General features: G+C 36.8%; 1 protein-coding gene across 2 annotated transcripts in view; it reads left to right on the top strand.

Moving 5' to 3' along the window:
• PTPRG (protein tyrosine phosphatase receptor type G) overlaps nt 1–9,250 on the top strand; it is a 696,389-nt gene extending 687,139 nt beyond the window's left edge. For both annotated transcript variants that reach the window (XM_028110376.2, XM_088021953.1), the window contains 2 exons: nt 8,411–8,546; nt 9,104–9,250. In XM_028110376.2, coding sequence (XP_027966177.1) covers nt 8,411–8,546; nt 9,104–9,250 — 283 coding nt within the window. The remainder of the gene's footprint in view (nt 1–8,410; nt 8,547–9,103) is intronic.
• The last annotated feature ends 16,822 nt before the right edge of the window (nt 9,251–26,072 follow it).

Below are 26,072 nucleotides of genomic sequence, written 5' to 3'. Positions count from 1 at the left end.
GAATTTATTCTAAGAGGCCACCCTCACCCTGCTACCAAAACCAAAGATACTACAAAAAGAAAATTACAGGCAATATCTCTGACAAACATAGATGCAAAAATCTTTAACAAAATATTAGCAAACTAAATTCAGTTCTGATCTCCAGGATCAGATGGGATTTATTCTGAGGATGGCAAGGATGGTTTGATATCCACAAATCAATCACATGATATACCACATTAACAAAATGAAGGATAAAAATTATGATTTTGGCAATAGATTCAGAAAAAGCATTTGACAAAATTCAATGTCTACTCTTGATGATAAAAGCTCAACAGAGGGAGTTCACAGGGAACATACCTACATATAATAAAGGCCATATATGACAAACACAGCTAATATTATACTCGATGATAAGCTAAAAACTTTTCCTCTAAGATTAGGAACAAGAAAAGGATGTCCACTGTCATCATTTTTATTCAACAAAGTACCTACAGTCTTAGCCACAATAATCAGACAAGAAAATATAATAAAAAGGCATACAAATTGGTAAGGAAGAGATAAAACTGTCACTATTTGCAGATGTACTACACATAGAATGAATGAATTTAGTAAAGTTGCTGGATACAAAATCAATATACAGAAATCTGTTGCATTTCTATACAACAATAAGTGGCAGAAAACAAGAACACAATCCCATTTATAATCGCATCAAAAAGAACGGAATAACTAGTCATAAACCTAAACAAGATGAAAGACCTATACTCTGAAAACTTTAAGATGCTGATGAAAAAGACTGAAGATGACACAAATGGAAAGATATACCATTCTTATTTAACAGTTATTAAAATGTCCATACTACCCAAAATAACCTATAGATTCAATGCAATTCTTATCACAGAACTAGAACAAATAATCCTAAAATTTGCATGGAACTACAAAAGACCACTAACAGCAAAAGCAATTTTGAGAAAGAATAACAAAGCTGGAGGTCCCTGATTTCAAACTATACTACAAAGCTGTAGTAATCAAAACAGTATGATGGTACTCACACAAAAACAGACCCCTGGATCAATGGAACAGAATAAAGAGCCCAGAAATAAACCCACGCTTATATGATCAAGTAATCTACAACAAAGAAGGCAATAATATACAACGGGGAAAAGACAGTCTTTTCAGTAAGTGGTACTGGGAAAACTAGACAACTACAAGCAAAACAAAAAATAAAAACAAACAAAAAAATGGGACCACTTTCTTACACCATACACAAAAATAAAATGGATTAAAGACATAAATATGAGACCTGAAACCATTAAAGAAAACACTAGCAGTGATCTCTTGGACATCAGCCTTAGCTATTTTTCTGGATCTGTCTCCTCAGGCAAAGGAAACAAAAGCGCAAATAAACAGTTGAGACTACATCAAACTACAAAGCTTTTGCATAGTCAAGGAAACCAACAAAACAAAGTGCAGCCTACTGAATGGGAGAAGACATTGGCAAATGAAATATCTGATACGGAGCTAATATCCAAAATATATGAAGAACTCATAAAACTTAAAAAAAAAAAAAAACCTGATTAAAAGTGGGCAGAGGACCTGAATCAACCTTTGTCCAAAGAAAATATCCAAAGATGACCAACAGACATATGAAAAGGTGCTCAGTACCACTAATCATCAGGGAGAAGCAAATCAAAACCACAGTGATATGTCACCTCGTACCAGTCAGAATGGCTAATACAAAAAGGGGAAGTAACAAGTGCTGGCGAGGATGTAAAGAAAAGGGAACCCTTGTGCCCTTTGGGAATATAAATTGGTGAAGCCACTGTATAAAACCGTACAGCGGTTCCTCAGAAAAGTAAAAATAGGAATACCATATGATCCTGGAATTCCATTTCTGGGTATGTATCAGAAGAAAACAAAAGCACTGATTGAAAAAGATGCACACACCCCTAGGTTTATTGCAGCATTATTTACAATAGCCACAATATGGAAGAAACCTTATGTGTCCATAAACAGATGAGTGGATAAAGAAGACGTAGTATATACATACAATGGGATATTACTCAGCCATAAAAAAGAAGGAACTCTCACCATTTAAAACAACGTGGTGGAACTAGAGGGTATTAGGCTAAATGAAATAAGTCCTATAAAGACAAACACCACATAGGGGCGCCTGGGTGGCTCAGTCGTTAAGCGTCTGCCTTCAGCTCAGGTCATGATCCCAGGGTCCTGGGATCGAGCCCCACATCAGGCTCCCTGCTCGGCAGGAAGCCTGCTTCTCCCTCTCCCACTCCCCCTGCTTGTGTTCCCTCTCTCGCTGTGTCTCTGTCAAATAAATAAATAAAATCTTAAAAAAAAAAGACAAATACCACATAATTTTACATCTGTGTGGAATCTAAAAAACAAAAACAGAATAGACTCAATACACAGAGCAAACTGGTGGTTGTCAGAGGGCAGTGGGGAGATGGGCAAAACCAGTGAAGGGGATTAGTCGGTACAAACTTCCAGTTATAAGTAAATCACAGGGATGAAAAGTACAGCGTAGGGAATATAGTTAATAATACTATAATAACTTCGGTTGCTTCACTTATCTTGGTGAATATTTCATAACGTGTATACTTGTCAAATCACTGGGTTATATACCTGAAACTAATATTGTATGTCAGCTATTCCTCAGTGAAAAAAAATAATGTACAGATGGCAACAACACAGCATTAAACTAAGTTCAGGACTCTTCTGAGGAGACCCATCAAAGTGCAGGACTCTCCGCAACTACACAGAGTGAAGCCAGGAAACTGGCCCTGGCTGCAGTCAGATCCAGATTGATCATCGAATTCTGCTTAACACTGCCTCCCGCTGGATGTCACAGGAAACACTCTTGCACTCATCTCACTCAATTTCTTCAGACTACATTTTTTCCTACTTTATTTTCTCATTCGCGTCCCAAGTTTTAATTTCTTAAAGTCCTGTGGAAGGCTTTTGTGTTGCCTTTATTCCCCTGGATTGATGAGTATTCAAGCTTTAACTCTGTTTTCCTTCCTGCCATATTGATCTCTAAGGGAAGCTTTGCTTTCTTCATAGTGACAGGGTTATAACTCTAAATTTCATTCTTAGGATTTTTAAAACCTCTTAAAAGCAAAGGTAGGATAATTGTAACTATATGGAACAGTAAAAAGTATCATTAAATGGGCAGGGGTATATACACTGACAAAACAAGGAACCCCAATGTGTTTTAAAGTGAACATGAACACTTAAAAACATTACTTACATCAGGTAAGTAAAGTACAAAAGTACTTTAAGTACTTTTATTTCCTTGAGGTATGGGCAAGACGAAAATACATTTGGTTTTTGTTTTTTTTTTTTTTTGCTTGATGCTGTCATATGTCAGTCATTTTAATTCAGGGACATGAATCAGTTATCAGTCAAGAACACGTGTGGAGGCAGGAGTAAAAAAAAAAAAAAAAACAACAATAAAACAAACGGAAAACAAATCCATAACAAACCAGAAGCTCCATGTCTCTGAATTACTTCCTTTAGCAGCTATCCCTTGGGTGAGAGGTCACCCCAGTACCAATGTGAATAGACCAGGGATTGGCCCTTTCTTAACGGCACTAAATAAACACTGCTCTCAATGGGCTCTTTGAAAAAGGCCAACTACCAAAGCCAATTTCTTTATACACTATTCTTGTTTTATCTAGGTTATAAATTACTTGTATCACTTTTTCACCAAGTCCTTGTAGTTTGAAGTGCAAATCCATGAAACTTGATAAACATCCTTTAATCCTACTTAATTGCCAAACTTCTGACAATGGCCTTCATTTTTTCAGGCTTAATTCTTTCATTATAATGCTTGGAATGTAGAAGATACTTAAATTATCTGTATATTTGACCAATTTGACTTAGTTTCCAGTCATGTTTGAAATCTTACTGTGTAGGTACTTCCTTTTAATTTAGGTACTTATTTGAGAGTGGCAAAAATCTAGGAAAGGCAATCCTAGGAAAGGCCAGAGTAATCCTACAGAGCTTACACACTATATAATAAAATATGTAATACCTGACTTTTCTGAATGGCTATAGATAGCTCTAAGAAAAAGATAAACTGGGCGGGGGGGAGGGTCCTGAGTCTTAACAGTTTCACTAGAACAGAGTAAAGCAAAGGTTAGATTTTATCCTACTAAAAAAATAAAGTTATGCTAAAATGAGAAGGTATACTTGTACAATTTAGAATGTGAGGAAAGCCATCAAATCAAGAACAACAAAAAAGTGATTCAGTTACTAGAGCAGTATTAAGAGAATTTAAAACTATATGCCCTGAGATCTAACCGAAGACTATGACCTTAATCAGAAGCATGTATTACTGACAGAAACAAATGAGAGTCTAAGAGTCTAAAACAAGATGGGCTCGTTAGTAGTGGTAGAACAGACAGAAGTGAGATAGAACTCCATTACAGAAGCTAGGTAAGTTCTAACATATGTCTGAGAGGTGATCCACGTGGAGAAGAGAGAGGAAGAAGAAGAGATAATGGCTGAGATTTTCTAAGAACTGAATAAAGGGATGAATAGTCTCATAAAAGATAAAATTTTGGAAAATGGTGGAGAAAAAATTAGGGAAGGCATAAAATAACATTGGGAAGGAAAAGATCTACCATTGATCTGTAGTTACATAAAAACCATTTGATAACTGTTAATTTGCTTAGGTGTGACAATGTCTACACACTTTTAAAAATCCTTATCTTTTATACAAAAATACTAATGAATAAAATATTTGGGATATGCTTCAAAGTATATGGGAGAAGAAGTAGATGTGAAACAAGTTTGGCCATGAGCCCATGACAACTGAAACTGAGTAATAGCTGCAGGAAGGCGACTGTGCTTGGGTGTATGTTTGATGTTTTCTAAAAATAAAAGGTTAAAAATAGAAATATTTTAAAGGAAATAAACACTTGAAATTCTTTATACTCATAAATGTTGAAGAACTGAATACACAAGTGAGTTCCCAAACTGTTAAGGTCCACCAAGTCCTCACCAGGCTACCCTTGAACAGTAACACAGGAAATTTAATGTAACCATGGTTAAAAAAAAAAAAAAAAAAAAAGGCTACCACCAGAATGGAAAAGTTTAGGCCAATCTTACTTATTTGATTATGGATGTAAAAATCTAAGTAATAAAATACTGTCAAATAAAATCAAGTGTATTGGGTTCAAAGAATTTTGTATCATGAAAAAGTAAGATCTGCCCTAAGGCTTATAGAGGTGGTTAAATGTTAGCACTGTTCTCTCAAGTGAATGCAGGACATTATCAAAGGAATTTCTAAAAAAGCCAATAGATGTTGGAGAGTGCAGAATAAAATCACACTCACTCCTGATCTCCCTCCCCCTCCAAAAAAACACTCTTAGGAAACTGAAAGTCAAAAGCCTCTTCCTGAACTTGATAAAATTTATTTATTGGAAGCCTACAGCAAACATTTTTATTTAATACTAAAAACTTAGTAGCTTTACCATTAAAGAAAACAATGATACCTCCTTACAAATACCGGTTAGAATGCAGAGCTATTAGGTTCTAGCCAATGCAATAAAAGCAAAAGATGTAAAAAGTATAAAAGTTGAAAAGAGACAAAACTGATATTGCTGGTAGATAAAATGTAGCCAACTTCCTAGAGAATCCACCAATTACTAGGAACTTAACTGCGTGGCTGGATGCAAGTTCACCATGTGAAAATCAATAACTTTCCTATATATCAACTAAAACCAAGCAAAATGTCATAAAGAGAGGCCATTCTTAGGAGTAACAAACTCAAAACACCTAGAAATTACCCTAAAATGAAAGTGGCAAAGACAATGAAGAAAACTACAAAATATAAGTGAAAACTACAAAAGACCCAAACAAAGGGAGAAAAGACGTCATGTTCATGAACAGAAAAACTCAAAAAGATGTTATTTTCCTCAGACCAATATATATATATATGTATGAATATGTATGTATGAATATATATATATATATATTCGGCACAAGCTCACCAAAATCACAACAAAACTTGTATTTGACAGTCCAGTTTCAAAATTAATATGAAACAGGATGCAAAGGGATAGAGGGATGGGGTATTTGGAAATGAGTATACAAGTGAAAATGAAAATATGTTTGAAGCACAAAAGAAAAATGAAACAAGGAATGTAGAGACAGCCAAGACTACTGTAGAAACTTGCTTTTTCAGATGTCAAGTTATCAAAACCTTATGGGAATTAAATATGGGGAAATACATAAAAACAAATTGAAGGGCCAGAGAGTTCAGAAACAGGCCTGCATATATGAGGATTTAGTATATGATACGAAGGAAGCTCAAATCAATGAGAAAAGATGAGACTACTCAATTAAAAAAAAAGTAGTTATCCGGGGCGCCTGGGTGGCTCAGTCGGTTAAGCGGCTGCCTTCGGCTCAGGTCATGATCCTGGTGTGCTGGGATCAAGCCCCGCGTCGGGCTCCCTGCTCAGCGGGGGGCCTGCTTCTCCCTCTCCCTCTGTCTGCCTCTCTGCCTACTTGTGCTCTCTATCTCTCTGTCAAATAAATAAATAAAATCTTTTAAAAAAAATTTAAAAATTAAAAAAGTAGTTATCCATGGGAAAAATAACTAAAATCAGACCTTTAATCACATCAAAATAAGACTCAGATGAATTAAACAATGAAATAAAAAATAAAAATAGAAAAATGTAGAATATTTTTAAAATGCTGAGTTAGAAAAAGCATTCTCAAGATTCCAATTAAGCCAAAAATAAAAGACTGATCAATTTGATTATGTGTAAACTATACTTCAGTTTAACAAAACCGCCTACAAACAATGTTAAGAGAAAGACTGGAAAAAATAATTACCACCTATCCTATAAATAAAAGAGACAAAGCTAAGAAAAATGGCCAAAGTATATTATTAAACAATTTCAGAAGAGGAACTACAGATGGGCCATAAACCCAGAAGATTCTCCACCTCCCTGGTAATAGAGAAAATGCAAATTAAAACATTAGATACAATTTTTCTCCCATCAGATTAGCAGAAAGCGTGTCAACTTTAAAATGATGAGGAGAGGGGCACCTGGGTGGCTCAGTCCATAAAGCGTCTGCCTTCAGTTTAGGTCATGATCTTGGGGTCCGGGGATCGAGCCCCACATCAGGCTCCCTGCTCAGTGGGGAGTCTGCTTCTCCCTCTACCCTTCTGTCTCTCTCTCAAATAAATAAATCTTTAAAAAAATAAAATGATGAGGAAAAGCAAGTATTCTCCTGCTGGGAAAGGTATAAACAGGTAACAACCACTAGGAGAGAAATACTGCAGTATCTTTAAAACTAAAGATGGGCATACCTGTGACCTAATTCTCCTACTCACTTCTGCTAGTGGGCACAAGATACGAACAATGGAAATGCCCATCTACAGGAAAGAGTACATCCAATATGCATACAGCACATGAAGTCATGAGCTGGACTGGAATGTACTGATATACCGAACTCTGGGTGGCTGGACCCAAATGTATAACAAGTTTTACCTCTAGATAGGTTACCTCTCACGCTGGGGACTCTGGTCTTTTTGTATTAAAGATGTACAACATCTGTAATGGTTTAATTTTATATAACAATAATCACCTCAAACTGCACATTTAATAGTTTTTAACAGAATAGTGAGCACAGGGCATAAAGTTCTAGTTTCATTTCTACCAGCATCACCACCTGGAACAATTCATTTAATCCTCTGTTTTCTTATCATTGATACACCACCACAGGTTCCTGGAAAAAATGAGGTTGCCAATCTAGCCTGATGAGCAAGTCTACCCTTCTAAGTGTGTGTGCGTGTGTGTGTGTGTTGAGAGTGTGCCATATTTTTCCAAGACTTTTATCGAAGGTACTCTTACTAAGTTATACTTCAGTGCCAAAAATAATTACCTACTATGAAATTCATTTTGAAAATTTTCGGACTGCGCTTTGAGCCATATAGTTCCATTTCAAGTCACATTCTGGAAGTTCAATTTAGCTGTTTGGGATGGTTAAAAAAAAAAAAATTTTTTTTTTTTTTTCCAGATCCTTTCACCACCTCTACTTGTCCAGGACTCTGTAGTTGGGTTCCTTATGTTCTTTTTCCTGTTATGTCCCCCACCTCGTCCCCAACATTATGTCTCCTATGGCCATCCCCAGTCTAATGTTGAACCTCTCATTTCATCTGGGATATAAAGCTGAGCATCTGATAAGCCAGCTTGGGAGATTTCACATTCATGAACAAATGTCACCTTTATGCTATAGCCTCTGCATCTCCCCACCACCAGCATTGCATTCACTTCAAGAAGAGTGGTCAGTGCAGTCTACTTAGCTTCTATGCAAATACAAGACATTCATTTCATTTCAAAAATTCAATTCCTTAGAAAATCTGAAATAGTATCCTTTTTTTCTCCTCTCCAAGGTATGGAGCAGTTTCAGCAGGAATGTTGTGTGCCCTTACCACCCTGTCCCAGCAACTGGAGAATGAAAATGCTGTGGATGTTTTCCAGGTTGCAAAAATGATTAATCTTATGAGGCCTGGAGTGTTCACAGACATTGTAAGTACTTTGTTTCTTTGTGAAAGCTGTTCTCTGTCATCAGCTGAAACTCCTGCTCACACTTGAATTAGAACACTGGTTGTCCCCTGGGGATGGTTTTGCCCCCAGGGGATGTTCAGCAATATCTAGAGACTTTCTGGTTGTCACAACTGGGGATGGAGGAAAGTACTCATTGGAACCTACCCAGAGATGCTGCTAAACATCTTGCAATGCATCAGACAGATCTCTACAACAAAGAATTATCTGCCTCAAAATGGCAGTAGTGATGACATGGAGAAACTCGGTTTTCTAGAGTATGATATTCTCCAGTTACAACATACAGATATTCTGTGATCTTAATTCACTGTCAACAGAATTAGTTCCAAACTAACAACGATCCAGGTGACATGCAGAATGCATAGGTCTTGATTATAAAGGCTCCAAGTCACCTTTTTGAAGTTTCTTAGCATAAATGTATGTTCTCGTTTTTTACAATTACATTTTTAATTGGTCTTGCTACCTTAGATGAAATGACTCAGCTGTTCTTTGTCTCAAATGGACTTCCTCTTGTTTTTCAGGAACAATACCAGTTTGTCTATAAAGCAATGCTCAGCTTGGTCAGCACTAAAGAAAATGGAAATGGTCCCATGACAGTGGACAAAAATGGTGCTGTTCTCATTGCAGATGAATCAGATCCTGCCGAGAGCATGGAATCTCTGGTGTGATTGGAATCCTGAAAGGGCACTTAATTTGTAAAACTTCTGAAGACTGAGAACTTTTTTGAGGCCTTTTTTGCCAGACTCTAGGTTATACAATAACCCAGTTACTTTTTTACACTGATAAAAGTTTTGATATTTATTTTTTGCCATTTTATGTCTTAATGGTATCCTACTGAGCATTTGCACCTCTGTTCATTTCACACAGTGAAACGCAGTTTTCCCTAGTTTGCACTATATGATCAGTGTTACTGCCTATAATCTAATACTAAAGCAAGCCCTGATGTGACATTCCATGACAACATACATGCTACTTTTTAGTTCAGTACAATGAAGGTCTTTGTTATGACAGTGGATCTTGGTTTATTATTATTATTATTGTTATTATTATTATTGTTAGAGCAGTTGCATCCTCCTAGCAGGCAATGCTGAGCTTTTCCTCAGTCATCTCCTATTTTTTTCAGGCACTGCTCCATGCTGTCTGCCTTCTGTATTTTAATGGAGTGAATGGGCATTGTGTTCTTTTAAGGAGTAGCAGGTTCCTGGGAGCTACTAAGACAGTCTATCAACCTCATGGCCTTGAAACAGTTCCATTTATGATGGTGAAGGTATCCATTAAGAAATTAGAAGGCTTTAAGAACTTTATGTGAACATCACTTATTAGTTAAAGTTATACTCATAGCCTAAAAAAATGCCCAACTGTGTCAAAATAAAGGATATCTCTGTATTACAATTTTCACAGTAGCTATGTGGATGGTGTGTGTTATTTCCATCTTGACCCTCTGAAATAGCTACACCCTACAATGAGGGCTATCTTTTACAATAGAGATATGGCAATATTTTACACATCTCACCTATCCCTTTAGTAACTCTCCATTCATGCTTTTTGGTTTCTAATATCACACCTCATGGCAGGTAGAATAATGAAAATTTCTGCAGGTGTGTAATTTTGAAATTAGTCCTCTAAAATATCCCTATTACTATCCCTATATAGCTATCTAATAAAAATTACCTATATAGTTAACATTCTTTTCTTTCCTTTTTTGCCAAATGTTTCCTGATAAACCCCATAATTACATACATTCTTCTACTTAGGATAAAAGTGAAAATACTGTTATTAACTAAAGTCTTGGGATAGATTCCCACGTCTTGTGTAGATTCCCACACATGGATAAGTCTGATTCGGAGAGAGGAAATCAGAATCTTAAACAGAAGAGGAGATCAACATTCTCAAGTAGATTTTAAAAGGAGATGGCTTTGTGTGCTCTTGTGTTGTGGAGCCCACAGAACAGACACACTTCACTCAAAGAGGCTGATAATCATTACACAGAACCCAAGGAAGTTATTTGACCTAGCCTCTGGAACCATATTTACCCTGCAGTAACTACATAATTGGGAAATTAGGAGCATTAATAAGAAATTTCAGTTCAGTTAGAAAAATAAACTACTACTGAGATCTGTTCTATTGCGTATTTTCATTTGAGGAATAACTTCTGTTAGAAGTGAAATCATCACCAGAACTGGGCCTGTCATGGAGAAAAGGGTTTTGGTTAATTTTTATGTCAATAAACTTCGACAAAAAAAAAACCCATACTGGCTACTATCATACTATCTGGGTAGTCTCTATAACATTAACGATAATCAGTGCTGAGGTTCTATTGACCTTCAGTTGGCTATGAAGTTTGTCAGAGTGGTGCTATGGAACCAAAGCTGCAAAGGAGAGGCTACAGGCCCAAGTTTGAGAGGTCCAGTGCAGAGGCCAGGTTGATGGAGTTTTCATGAACTATGTACCTTGCCAGGGTTAATCTCATGTTTTCATCACAGAAATTCTGCAACATGGAAAACAGTCCACTGTTCATGCACCGTGTAGGTGAGGCTTAAGAAAAGGTGTACAAGTGAGCAGTGTGCTAAGTGGTATGTGCTAGAGGAAAGCAACACCTTTGAGCCCCGCTGCTCCCATCACAGGTAATACCAGGAAGCTCCACTGAACACCTGAGGAAGAAAGCTGAACATAGGAACACCACCACTGCCAGAGGCTAAGAGGAATCAGGAAGGGCAAGGTTGCAGATCATGGCAAGAGCTAGATCATTTCAGTCAATTAAGCAGATTACACTTCATTTATATATTGATAGGCGTGAACTCTTTTTAATAGTTGGCACATATCGGACTTTCAGAAGTCATGTTCAAGTTGGGGCTCATGGTCCCTTGGTAATTTTTTCTCTTACACGTTAACATTGGTTAGAAAACGGCAAGTGTTTCCTTCTATGCTATTTATAGCGGACTCAAGTCCTGGAAGGGCTTAAGTTCCAACACAATTTTGTGACGATTTCTTAACACAGGTATCATAGTCATAATAAAAGAAATATAGCTAGTAAATAGAAACATTTAAAAGGATGGTTTGAAGTTCTCTGAGAAAGTGTGTGTCCACAGTGGGCCTGAACCAGTCTACAAATCCTGACACACTGAAATCTGAGCAATTGCTATTTGCCCATCTTGCCAAAGTGGTCCAAACACACTTCAATGAGGACAGTTCTATTCAGCATTTCCTCACTTTCCCCAGAGAGTGTATCCTGAATATTAGTCTTCATTTGTTATCGATGTTAATATTCTTGCATCTTTGCAGAGGCAGAGAGTTTCAAAGACTGTTTTCTTTGAGACATAAACACACTGCTGAACTACACAACAAGGTTATTAGCACTTGCACTCGGGGGGGAAGGAAACAGCTAGTGCAGACTAACATGTGCTATCTTATAAAATAAGCTTAATGGTTGTAAGAATTTAGCTCTAGGTGAACAAAATGCACACTTCATACAATACTGAGTTGCAGTGATCAGACCAAGTGGCCATGCTGGGCATCAGAGAAGACCCATATTGCCATCAGGAGAACTCTTGAATCCAAAAGCCACATCATTTTTTATATTTGTGTGTGTGTGTGTGTGTGTGTGTGTGTGTGTGTGTGTGTGTTTAAAAAGTTACTTCTGAACTTCAAGAATAAGATTAACTGAATTGGCTTTCCTAAATTTTTATGCCTTGGAGCTTTTAGTCTATTTCAAGTTGAAGAGTCCAGCATGGTCAGAGAAGGTTATGGTGTTCAAGGTTTGGCTGTTGGAGATTTTAGCCCAGAGTGACATACTGAAATCAACAAATAACCTTAATTATTTTATAATGACACAGCACAACTGCCTTGTTACGAATTTTTTCTTAAATGCATATATACTATATTTAAAAATTAAACTATAGATACCAATTTACCAAAGATACATATTACTAATTCTAAGCAAAAAATAAACCCAAACTCATCACAATTTAAGAAGTAATAATCAAAATGTAGTTTGTCTTAAGAATTTAGCAGTTATACTGGAAAATGCATTTTCAACTCCTATGTTCTAAAGTTTATGTTCAAAGGGTGCCAGTGAATTTTTATATGAAGGGAAAAATGCCTACTTTTTTTTTTAACAGCTATAATTTCACTTACCCTTTGCGCTTTCCCTTAGTTGCAATTAACATGCAATATTGGCTTCACTTATCTCTAGAAAGAAGGCATGCTACAAATAGGAAGGAATTGTAATAGTATTTGGCCTCTACTTTGTCTTAGCTGTTAAACTGTTTTTAGTATTTTTGTTAAATATTTGCAAAGGGAAGCATTTTCTACAGAGGATAATTACTTTCAAGAAAAATATCTTGAGTTTTAAGAAATAAACATCTCCAGAAAAGGAGACAGCCGATTTTATAAAATGTTGCAACTCTCCAACATTTGGGGTAGTGACTCCTTTTTTGTTAGGACATTTGAAACTAGCAAGCAGCCATTGTTTCTAAAAAAGGAAAAAAGAAAAAAAAAACCTCAGCCTTCATGTTAATTCATGTTTCTTTCACTTCATTTTGAAATAGCTAAAATCATTAAAACTGTAAATATTTTGTTGCTTGGATAAGCATCTTCTGGGAACTTTGTATCCATGGTATATAATCATAGAATTTTATATTTTCATATAAAGCTAATTTTTTTTCTAGTTTCAACTCCGTCATAGTTTTTTTTTGTTTTGGTTTGGGTTTTTTTGTTTTTTTGTTTTGTTTTGTTTTGTTTTTGTGGTGGATATGTGAATTCAACTTTCTGTGTATTGAAGTAGCAAAAACCATCTTTGCATTCCGAAAGATCCAACGTGTGTTCTTTCTTTGATGCAGTGATTGTGAAAATTGGGTTTTCTTTAATTCCATTGACCATTTGTGCAATAGGAATTAGACATAATTAGTCACTGAATACATTCGTTGCATTGACCCATTTGGAAAAAGTGGTTGGTTTTTGTTTTGTTTTCTTTTTAGTTTGTTCAGGGGGGAGGGGTTTTGTAAGCTGAAATTTTTCCCTTTTTTCTTCTGTTTAAAACTATATCAAATCATTCTATTATAGTGTTATTTAATATGTAAATTGTATTGCTATACATAAAATAAAGTATGGTTTTTAATGTATTCATTAGTGCTGAGCATTTCTATGAAAATATGTCCAATAAAATTAAGTTACTTGTCTCCCTTAACAGATCACTTGCCAACCTTTATACCTGCCAACCCTTTGTCTTTACATAGGCAGCAAACCAAAAAGAAATGTCTTTTCTGAGTTCTTCCATCTTTAAAGAATGAAGAATGACAAAGTTTTACCTACATTTGGAATCAAACCTTATTCACATTATGAACCTGCTAAGTTATAAGCATAATTACTATTTTCTCCAGTCTATCAACTAGATTTATAGCAACTGCTCCCTCTTAATTATTTACTATGTTGGATGAAGGATGTATCCTGCTAAGACTGTTGGAGAATCTATGAGATGTATGTAGGATCACTACAATTGCTTCTACTTATAAGCAATTTTGACATTTCCAAACAGGGAGGGGTACACAGGTCTCAAACTTGGCAGCTTGGGCCCACCATTCTCTTTGAACTTTCAGTAGGCTCACATCAGGAGCTCAATTCTTACTACCAGGGCCCCAATTTTTCTTTCCCACAGGGATGAAGAGCTTACATTTCATTCTCCCTAAGTAACTGGGAATTTAAGAAACAATATTAATCTAATCTATTCTATTGCTATCTCTTAGACCAATTCCAGCAAAAAAATAATGAATCTCTGATGATAAACCCTAGTCTTCCCCAAATTATACCCACAGAGACTCAATACTCTCTATCACAGAGCACAGCACAAACTGATGGCCCATAGATCATATTCATCCACAGATCTATGTTATTTGGCCCATAATTTTAACTATTTTTAAATTTTATTTATTTAAGTAGACTCTACACACCCAACATGGGACTTAAACTCACGACCCTGAGATCAAGACTCAGATGCTCTACCAACTGAGCCAGCCGGGTGCCCCATGGCCCATAATCTTAAAAATTTACATTAGCTACCTACCAACATCTTAAGAAATGGAAACTTTCACATTAAGATTCAGATTTCAAGCTCCTTTCAAAAATGCACAGTGTTAATATAGCAGGCTCACATTCTCAAATGGCACTAACAAGCTGGAGAGGGAATCAGAGTTGCCCCTTTTGATGCTTGTACTCTCCAGTTCACCAGAGTCTCCCCCATCTCTCCCGTCACCTTATGTCTGCCCCCTATCAGCCATTTAAATAACCTGCCTGGATTCTATGAGCAGTTGCATAAGAATTTCGAGATCATCTTCCATCATTTAAAATCCTAAGAAGCCAGCATGGGACTTCTAAGTCCACCCAAAATGGCTCCATGCAGAAGCAGTTATAACTGTTCAAAATAATTAACCAAATTAATTCTCTACTATCTGATTTTTACTGTCCAGAGTAGAACTATAGACAAGGAAGCCTCATTTCTTCTATCAAGAATGGGGCAAAGAAACAAGAGTGCAAAAAGCTACTACAAGAACTCCCATTTTCTAACAGTTAAAATTGAGATTGTTAAGAACTATAGGATTTAGCAACAAGTTACTAGTAACTATGCCTAGATTCAGAGACAGGATTAAGGACACTGGCTTTATATTTATGACTGTGTTGGTAAAAGCATAAAGGCACTAGCAAATAAGAACTAGAAGTTGGGAACTGGCAAAGTAAAATTGGCTTTCGTGATTATGAAGTTTGGCAAGAAAGATAATCAGAAAAGAAAGAAAGATAATTAGACCAGCAGTTTATCTGAACCTAACAATGACATTATGTTGCTCACAAATTGAAAAATAGGAAATTAACTTTATCTGATTTATGGTAATTTGAAAAGCATTTGACTTGAATAGTTACTGGCCCATAAACTAATTATATTCCTTCTCTTCCCCACACTCTACTTCTGCAGGGCATAAAGTCAGGCTTTGTGGCAAGAGCCAGTGGGCCTTGCAAAAAGCTTAGGCGAACATTCTAAATTATAGATAAATTTAGCATTCTGTTAGAATTCATCCCAAAAGCATTTGCTCAATGTCTATCACAGGGCACATGTTAGTTATATCCTGTACAGAATGTAAAGTTGTTGGCAGAGGCCTTTCAAGTCATATGAGGCAAAAGTTACAACTTAATCCTAAAAACTCATTCTTTGACTCACTCAAAAATACTTATTTGGCTCTATCATAGAGATGGAGTACAAAAGACTATTGTGCAACACTGTTAGCAAAGAAGTAAAATCTGTAACCACGGACTCCCTAACTTACACACTGCTCACACAACTCTATTTTATATTAAACTTGCCTCTGGAACTTAGAAAGCATTTTCCCACAGGGGGAAAAAAATGTTAAAGAATAAGGACTACAGGGGCGCCTGGGTGGCTCAGGCAGTTAAGCGTCTGCCTTCGGCTCAGGTGATGATCGATGCGGATCGAGTCCCGCATCGGGCTCCCTGTTCCGCGGGGAGTCCTGCTTCTCCCTCTGCCTCTGCCTGCCACTCCCCCTGCTTGTGCTCTGTCAAATGATTAAAAAAAAAAAAAAAAAAGGAATAAGGACTACAATCCATACAGCCAAAGTGTCCAGTCAAGTTGGCCACTGACTGACAGTGCTTTGGGGCAAGTTGCTTGACTTCTCCAAATGCCATTTTCCTCATCTGTAAAACAGAGAAATCAATGTTTACCTCCCAGGACCTGCTGTAAGGAGTGAATGAGATGCATGCAAAGCTCTTGGGACAGTAAATTAATATTAACCATTATAACGATCCTATCACCTAGCTTTATTTTTTTTAATTGCTTAGCAGACCTTTTGTCAATCATGAAACAAAAAGTCAACAACCTGAGCTTACCCAATTAAATAGTAATACTGAAAAATTTCCTTCATTGATGAGGAAGCTCACCTCATCAAAGTAGATCCGAGGGAGGTAGATGGAGATGAAGGTGAACAATGAAAGTAGTCCATGTATCCTATAGCCCAAAAACAAGAGTGCCAGAAGCAGGGAATGAACACATATACACAATGTCCCATATGTTGAATACTTCTCTTCTAATGGTTTAAATCTCTCAGTGCATTTTAAGAACTTTTTTTAGAAAAGCTCCATAGTTTGAGAAAAGTCAAATATATTTGTTAACGTCAAACCCAAGTGCAGAATACTACATAGCACTGTGATAAATATGAACATATCTACACTAGCTACAAGGCCCTATCTCAACTCTCAAACCCTATAAACTAATATGAACAGTGGCAATTCCTTTTTCCTCAGCCATTTTTTTTAAAGATTTTATTTATTTATTTGAGAGAGAGAGAATGAGAGATAGCACGAGAGGGAAGAGGGTCAGAGGGAGAAGCAGACTCCCTGCTGAGCAGGGAGCCTGATGCGGGACTCGATCCCGGGATTCCAGGATCATGACCTGAGCCAAAGGCAGTCGCTTAACCAACTGAGCCACCCAGGCGCCCTTTCCTCAGCCATTTTTTATCTTCTACAGCTCTCACTACTTTCAATATATCACTCTCATTATCAACCATCGTCTTCCCTCACCCTAGACCAGAGTTGGCCTGTTTAGCACTCCCTATCCTACTGTGAAGAAATGGCCATAAATTAGACACATTTCCTGGTTTTGTAACAGATTCTTAAAGCCTATCAAGTATTATTATTTCAGAGTATCACCCTACGTAAAATAAGATCGTTTGTTTCCTCTGCCAAAACTGTCGATTATTTAAAGGAAGAACAATCAGAATGAATTATGATTATTTAATATTACAACTTTTGGTGCTTTAACAATACATTAAAATATATATTCTGATAGGGCCTCCTGGGTGGCGTAGTGGGTTAAGCAACCAACTCTTGGTTTCTACTGGGGTCATGATTTCAGAGTCATGAGATCAAGCCCCCTGTTGGGCTCTGAGCTCAGTGGGATACTAGGTATGAAACATTTTTCATGGAAAGCTGCACATTAATCATCTGAACTTAAGCTCAACTTATTGATATTCACTATGTATTAAGACACCTCCTGTTGGGAGTAAATTCTCACATTCCTTAAGAATATTCAAACTGGGGGCACCTGGGTAGCTTAGTTGGTAGAGAATGCGGCTCTTGATCTCGGAGTTATAAGTTCAAACCCCACGTTGGGTGTAGAGATTACTTGAAAGGTAAAAATCTTTAAAAAAAAAAAAAAAGAGAGAGCGGTTCCTGGGTAGCTTAGCCTCCAACTCTTGGTTTCAGCTTGGGTTGTGATCTCAGGGTCATGAGATTGAGCCCTACACAGGCTGAGCATGGAGCCTACTTAGGAATCTCTCTCTCCCTCCCTCTCTGTCATCCCCTGCTCCCCACTCATGCTCTCTAAAATAATATTATAGGGGCGCCTGGGTGGCTCAGTCATTAAGCATCTGCCTTCGGCTCAGGCCATGATCCCAGGGTCCTGGGATCGAGCCCCGCATCGGGCTCACTGCTCAGCGGGAAGCCTGCTTCTCCCTCTCCCACTCCCCCTGCTTGTGTTCCCTCTCTCGCTGTGTCTCTCTCTGTCAAAAGAATAAAAAATCTTTTAAAAAAATAAAATATTATAAAAAGAAAGAATGTTTGAACTGGATTTCATATCATAACATCCCAAAAAGTTGTCCAGGATTCTTTATTTTTAAGCTTTCACCATACCAATAATCAAATATTCTCTACTAGAAAAAAAAAATTTTCATATTTGCCTCCTTGCCCTTATTTTTTAAATGCCTCATGCAGATGTATGCACGTGAGCATCCAGGCCATACAGTTCCAAAACCACCCTTTGGCTTTTAAAAATTATCTCACGGTTTTTAAAAAATGATGAAGGAGAATTTTGCTATCTTCAAAAGGTTTATTTGGACTAATTATCCCCCCACATTCTAAGTAGTACTAAGGAAAACATAAAGTGCTGCAGCACCCAACCCCACCACTGTCTCCCTCAAGAGCTCCCCTTTTGATCAATGTTCTAAAATTTCTCTGGGTTAGATTCATAGGTAACCCATATCTCTAAAGAAAGGTGTACACCAGAGCAAGTGAATTATGGCTGCTTAGCTGGCAGTAGCTATAATCTATTTTTCCTATCCCTATCATATTCTCTATTTATAAAACATAAACACTGTGGAAAGCATGGTTTTGTTTACCGCAAAGACAGTCCAAATAAAAATACAGACGGCCTCTAGAACTTTATGGTGTATTATAACACCTTCACTGACAACTATGTTTACAATTAAAAAAAAAAAACTTAAAGGACTTAAGGCTGCCTTATCCCAATAATCAGGCAAAAGTAAACTGAAATCATCCTGGACAAGTTTTTGGGATGTTATGATATCAACTTCCCTACATTTGTAACTCATGATCTTTACCTATACCTCCCTCCTGTTACAGCAGAAAAGGTGTCCTTGCTCCTATTTAAGACAGCCCTTCCATCTTCCATGACTTGTTAATGGCGCATTCTTGTCGTCTTAAGGACTTCATCTGCAGGGGCGCCTGGGTGGCTCAGTCGTTAAGCATCTGCCTTCGGCTCGGGTCGTGGTCCCAGGGTCCTGGGATTGAGCCCCGCATTGGGCTCCCTGCTTTGCGGGAAGCCTGCTTCTCCCTCTCCCATTCCCCCTGCTTGTGTTCCCTCTCTCGCTGTCTCTCTCTGTCAAATAAATAAATAAAATCTTTAAAAAAAAAAAAAAAAGGACTTCATCTGCACATTAGCTTTCCTATCAACTTAAGTCAGATGATACCCTGCATTCTCTACTGAATCATTCATTTTGGCATACAAATATATTCTATTATCACCACCTAGAAAAACCTCTTGATGCCAAGAATCCTTTGACTAGCATCTCATTTGGTGTTTCCCTCTGACTGTTAAACTTCATGAGAATTGTCTAGAGTGACAAGATCCATCCCTTACTTCCATTCTCTCAACCTGTGTAAACTGGGATTCCAGCAGAAGCATCCCACAACTCTAAGTTCTCCAAATACCTTGTTCTTTCCCCTCAACTCCACTAATTTGTTAGCAATCAACCACACCACTTTCTTCTTTCAGCACTCAACAAATATTTACACAGTAATCACTATGCACCAGGAGAGTAAGAATTACAGCAAATCTATCATAAACCATTCAAGCCATAAAACAACGGAGTGACATATTTAAAGTCACAAAAGGAAAAATCTGTCAACCCCAAATTCTATATCTAGTGAATAAATTATTCTTTCACAATTATTTATATAAATGGATAAAACTTATTTTCTATTTAGAGCTATACTTTTTTTTAAGATTTTATTTATTTATTTGGGGGGGAGAAATCACAAGCAGGGGGGAGGAGCAGAGGGAGTGGGAGAAGCAGACTCCCCACTGAGCAGGGAGCCCGATGCAGGGCTTGATCCCAAGACCCTGGGATCATGACCTGAGCCAAAGGCAGATGCTTACCTTACTGAGCCACCCAGGTGCCCCAGAGCTATACTCTTACAGGCTGTTTTTATTTTCCAAATGAAAGTTAACACTTGCTGAAGATATATTTTCCTGATGATGTTCACCAAATATGATTTAATGATAACCTAATTAGGAGTTATCAAAGTATTTTGCTTAGGGAAAAGTTAGTACAATACCTATGTAAAACTACCAACTAAAAACAGCTAAAATTAGTAGAGAGAATGTTATTATATTATCACACTTATCCGTTGCCATTAAAGTAAGATTATGTTGCTTTGTTAAGGAGTCCAAAGAAACAGATAACTACACCCAGATTCATATCCATATTATGCAACAACAGAAAATGAAATAAAAAACATAAGATTAAATCCATTATTGGAGAATAACCAGTACATCTTCAAAAGACACTTTGGCAGAGATCTGAAGAAATCAAAGTACGTTGTTGAGTTTGCATGAGGCAGGCTACGTGCAAGCCACATGAGATATGATGCAAAAGAGATAAAAGAAAATGTTTAACAAATGTATTCAAAAACATTTTTAGAGAATGCAAGAACAAAACTCTGTTAATTAATCTCCTTTAAAAACCAATCAATTTAATCTTGTCAATCTTCCTTGGAACATTCAATTGTTTTCTTTCTGTACCATATCAGACGTTAACTCCTGGCTTTAATGTCATTATTCCTCCTTTTACTACTACTACTTATCCAACCTTATATTTCTTCTCCTCTTAAACTCACACCTCTATTCTAGCAAAGTCCATTCTATTCACTCACTGATGCAAAGACACTGTTTCATTCCTATACTTAGACATTTGCTAGTCACTCCTCTCACTTGGAATGTCCTTCCCTTCACTTCTATCCAACGCTCTGATTTCTCCTGGAAACTATTTCTGATTAGTTAACCTTAAAGTCTAAATAGTAAGATGAACCGCTTGGTTCTTATATTGACAATTTGTCCTAAATCTGTTTTTCATCTTGTTACACAGGAGTTCTTCCTGAGAAGTTAAAGGTGGTGGGTGAAGAATGAGGACATGAGATAGGTCTTACCCTGTAAGGAGAAACAAGCACAAAAAGGTAAAATGGCCAACACTCCCCAAAAAGCATTGGACAGAGTCATGTCCATTTAACATTGTAAGCTGATGCGTAGAGAAGCTCTCAGTTATGACTATATAACCCGGGGGCTTTCAGTAACCAAGAACTGTATAAAGAGAACGTATGATGACTAAAGATTATTTATGTTCCTAAATATGTCCAAGCTTTTCAAAATGAAAGTCATGTTCTACATAGAGAACACTCATGCTCAAAAAGTATGCTATCGGAGTCGACCAGAGGTCAGTCCATCTTTTATTTTTTTATTTTAATTTTTTAAAGATTTATTTATTTGAGAGAGAGAGAGAGTGAGCAGGTGTGGGTACAGAGGGAGGGGCAGAAAAAGAGGGGGAAAGAGTATCTCCAGTGCACTCAGCCCTGCTGAGCAAGGGCTCGCTCCCACCACCTTGAGATCATGACTTGAGCCAAACCAAGAGTCAGATACTCAACCGATGGAGCCACTCCAGTAGCCCAGTCAGTCCATCTTTTAAATGTTAAGTCAGACTTCAACCACGAACTACGAAACTAGGGAAAGCAACTATCATAACAGTTTTAACATTTACTGAACACGTTTTACATACTTCTCCTTGCATATTCTAAGCCTGGTAGAACATAAGAACAATGTAAAATAATATGTGGTCTCTCTTATACACACCAAAAACATATACAGATCTGAATGTTAAATAACGGTGCATGCCAGTTTATCATTAGGTCCCACACAGACTAGGATTATTAACATAAACAAGTGCCATGGCAGTTAAGAGGAAAGGTTGAAGGAAATAACACTAAAGGGTAACCCGAAAAGATGGCTGGATATTCAGCGACAAAATAAGTAATGAAGGACCTGCAGTTTATGTGAATATTGGGGAAAGTCTTGAATAAGCAAAATTTTCATCTAAAAAAAAATAAGATGAACTTGGAAAAGGGGGTCGAGGTCTATGCCATGGAAAACCTTAAATATTAGGCTAAAGAGTTTGGACTTGACTTTGCCGGAAGGTGAGAGCCATTGAAGATGTAGATATATCAGTAACATTACTGCTAAACAAAGCCTACACAACAGACCATTTCTTGGTTAGTCCAGTTAACTCAAGAAATTTTCCTGAAAACAGCTCTTCTCAAAGATAGATCTGAATTTTCTCATGCAGCTTTAGATAAGATTCACGCTACTAAAAATGGCCCTAGGAGTGACTGCATATTTTAAATACAAACAGTATGGCTCTCTTTTAAACAGTAAATCAGAAATAGCTGAATCTTTTTCATACATCTGGGGATTAAGCGGTATTATAATTTTGTGCTTTCAAGAAATACCTCAAAGTCCAATAGATTTGTCAATCCTACTCTCCTAAGAAACTTTACTGTGTACATTTAAAAACATTTTAAAATTAAGGGTAGATTATTTATCGGTGACTTTTGAGAATGAATTTTTATAAGTTCCAGAATGAAAAATGAATACACAGTAATTTTGAGTCTAAAAAGCATGGGAAAATTAGTTCACAAAGCCTAATAAAAAAGACAAAGGACGTACGGACATTATTACAAGATTTACTCTAAGAAATTTACTTTATTTGCATATTAAATAAATGTATAAATACCTTTATTCACCTGCTAAATAAGCTTAGAATTTCTCAGTCTTTACAGCTCATGTCATCTCAGAGATGAGAGAAAATACTATCTTTGAAAAGACCTTAACTGGACACTCTTAAGCTAAATCGGAACAAAAATACACCAGAGCCTTGCTATCATGAGTCCATGAGACAGAACCACATTCCAAGTTAGGCAATTTATGGTAAGATTTTTACCACACAAAACAAGACTATGTATGATACTAAAGAATAATAGTCTAATAAAATAGATCTACTTTATCATTAATGCCCCCCAAAAGTAAAAACTTTACATTTCACAGTACCTTTCATTTCTGAAAGCACTTTCATATGCATTATTTCATTTGGTCCTCATGAGTATCCTGTGGATAAAGAAAGTTAATATTTTCTCTTTCTTGCCAATGATGAAACTGAGTTCTTAAGTAGCAAATCTGGAGCTAGAATCCATGTGTTCTAATTCAGTGATATCTCCATTTCACCACCCTGCCTCTCAGCATGTATCAGGGCAAATATCCAGTGCATTTCAGTCAAGAAGGTCAAACTTTTAGGCTTATTCACAGCATCAACTGGTTTGAAATTTCTATGATGTCTGGGATAGGAAGATGAGTTTACTCCTTTCATATTCCTTTTCCCTGCATACTTTGTTTAAAGGTGGTCTTTTAATGAAGATGGAAATTTTATATGGATATATTTATGTATAGCAAAGTATGTAGAGAAATAAATTTATATAAAATAAAGAGGTTTTTTTCCCCACAGAACTTTCCATAAAGTCACATAAGTACTCTCAACAGACTATATTTAAACTATCAATGAAGACAAAAATGGTGATCTTAAAAGAAATTTGAAAGCATTCACAGCTGTCAGAAATTCATTTGAACCATAAAATTATATAGCTTTGGGAAATAAATAAAATTGGGACACAGGACATAAATGAATGTTCCACTGCTAATCTCCCAAATCATCTTTTTTAGGAAACTTGTCTCATACAAATAGATAAAAAGTTCATGTGCAAAACAAAATTATAACAAAAATTACTCAAGAAAATCTTGATTTCAACAGTGCCAAATACTTCCAAATTTACCAAATTCTCTATGTTGTATCTATGGTGAATTGCCTCTCTACCAAGAACTTCTACACACTAAGTAGATACAATGCAAAGAAAAATACCATATAAATAATTACTTAATTTTATTTCTCTGAATCCTAAGTTCTCTGATAGCAATTTGAAATATCATGAAACACATCCCCAGGATTTTATTGTGACCCTCAAATGTAAACATTACTGTGTAGATTCAGAAAGGATAACTTTCTACAAGGTTTTGTATTCATATAATAATCCACATGCAAAAAATCGTGCCATGATTTAGTAAGTCAGTTACATGAATGTAGTCCTACAAAGCATGTTTAACATACCATTTTTAAATTCTATCACACAATATAGAAAGTCAAATTTCTAAAATTGAAAAAAAGCTACTGAGGCTATGGGTTACAACGATGGGCACATATGTCAAAAGTACAGCACACGAGGTACCTGCGTCATAATTTGCAGTGTCTTCCTAGCTTTGCCCCTGTAACCCCTTTCCAAACTTGAAATTTCTCTACTACTCAATACTACCATGGTTGCCTAGATCTTATTTATTTTACAGTTCTGTTAAACAGAGTAGGAGGGGATGCTGTTCTAGGTATTGAAGGTACAGCAGTCAGCAAGATGAACTGTGTTCCTGCGCTCATGAAATTTATATTCCAGTGGGAGAGGAAGACAACAAACATGTAAGTAAATTTACCAGATACATAGACACACACACACAAATTTGTATCAGGTAGAGGTAAGAACTATTAAAAAAAAAAAAAAGACAAGGTAAGAGGACAGAGAATGATAGGAAAAGGGATTATTTTTGACTAGGTGGGCAAAAAAAGACTCTCTCAGGGAGTGACATTTATGGAGCATATAAAGCTCTGTGTAAGATGTTCCATGTAGAATGAACATATCTTGAGATGGGGCTGAGTTTGGTGTGCAACAGCAAGATCAGATCAAATGAGGGGGAACCTGGTAAGAAGGTAGTCAGAGAGGTAAGCAGTGCCTGATCAAGCAGAACCTTGTACTGTGTGCAAAGGAGTGTGGATTTTACTCTAAGGGCAATGGAAAGGCACTACAGGATTTGAGGAAGGGAATTATGAGTTCTGATTTATGTTTTGAAAAAAAAATCAGATTGTAGAAAGGGACAAAGTAGAAAAAGAAAAACTAATGAAGAGGCAATCATACATTTCTTCAGTACTTGCATTTTTTGGATCCAAAGTAGGCAGCACATGGTAACTATAGCAAAGCACTCCCAAAATTTAAGGTTACTCTTCAAGAATGAAATTAAAAAGGATCAAAATGCAAAGAATGGGAACAGATATCTATAGATAATATTCAAGAGTCTGATGGTGGACATGAAATTGAAGACTTCCTGAAAGACCCCAAAATCTAATTTAACTAGTGTAACCTCAAACAAGTACGACTGGACTGTACCATAACTAAAATAATTAAGCCAATCAATCTTATATGTTATTAAAAAAAAAATGAGGGTCTCCTGGGTGGCTCAGTCTTTAAGCGTCTGCCTTTGGCTCAGGTCATGATCTCAGGATTCTGGGATTGAGCCCCCTGTCAGGCTCCCTGCTCAGCGGGAAGTCTACTTCTCCCTCTCCCTCTGCCCCTCCCCCTGCTTGCGCTCTCGCCCTCTCTCTCACTCTCAAATAAAATCTTTTTTAAAAAGGAGCTAAAAAAATTAGAGTGGTATACATTGAAAGTTGTAAACCATCAGTTTGCTGTTGTATTTTTTTGTTTTTCTTTATTTGAAATAGTTGCTAACACTGAAAAATCAGAAGATTTCACATGAAAATCCAAATTTCTACCTTCCCTTGAAAAATCAGAAGCTCTGGCAACTCCGTATCCATGCAAGGCAATAATCTGCTAGAGATGGGCAGCAATTATATTAATCCTTATAAAATTCTAGTAGAAAGTTCCCTAAAATAAATAAATTCTTTTCCTTTTGTTTTTGAGTAACATGGGACTGTTTTTATGTTGCTTAAAAAATTTTTTTTTATCCTGGGGCACCTGGGTTGGCTCAATCGGTGAAGCAGTTGCCTTTGGCTCAGGTTATAATCCCAGCATCCTGAGATCCAGCCCCACTCAGTGGGGAGTCTGCTTCTCCCTCTCCCTCTGCTGCTCCCCTGCTTGTGTGTACGCTCTCTCTCTCTCTCTCAAGTAAATAAAATCTTAAAAAAAAAATAATTTAAAAAAATTATCCTTGTCATCTTAAATATATTCGACAAGCATTTATCAAGGCCCTACCATGAACCAACA

Source organism: Eumetopias jubatus, unplaced genomic scaffold, assembly GCF_037043125.1.
Source record: "Eumetopias jubatus isolate StellerSeaLion01/CBP00866 unplaced genomic scaffold, mEumJub1_p1.0 scaffold_1, whole genome shotgun sequence".
Classification (NCBI taxonomy): domain Eukaryota; kingdom Metazoa; phylum Chordata; class Mammalia; order Carnivora; family Otariidae; genus Eumetopias; species Eumetopias jubatus.
The sequence above is the reverse complement of the archived record's forward strand: the minus strand, read 5'-3'. Positions and strand labels throughout refer to the sequence as shown.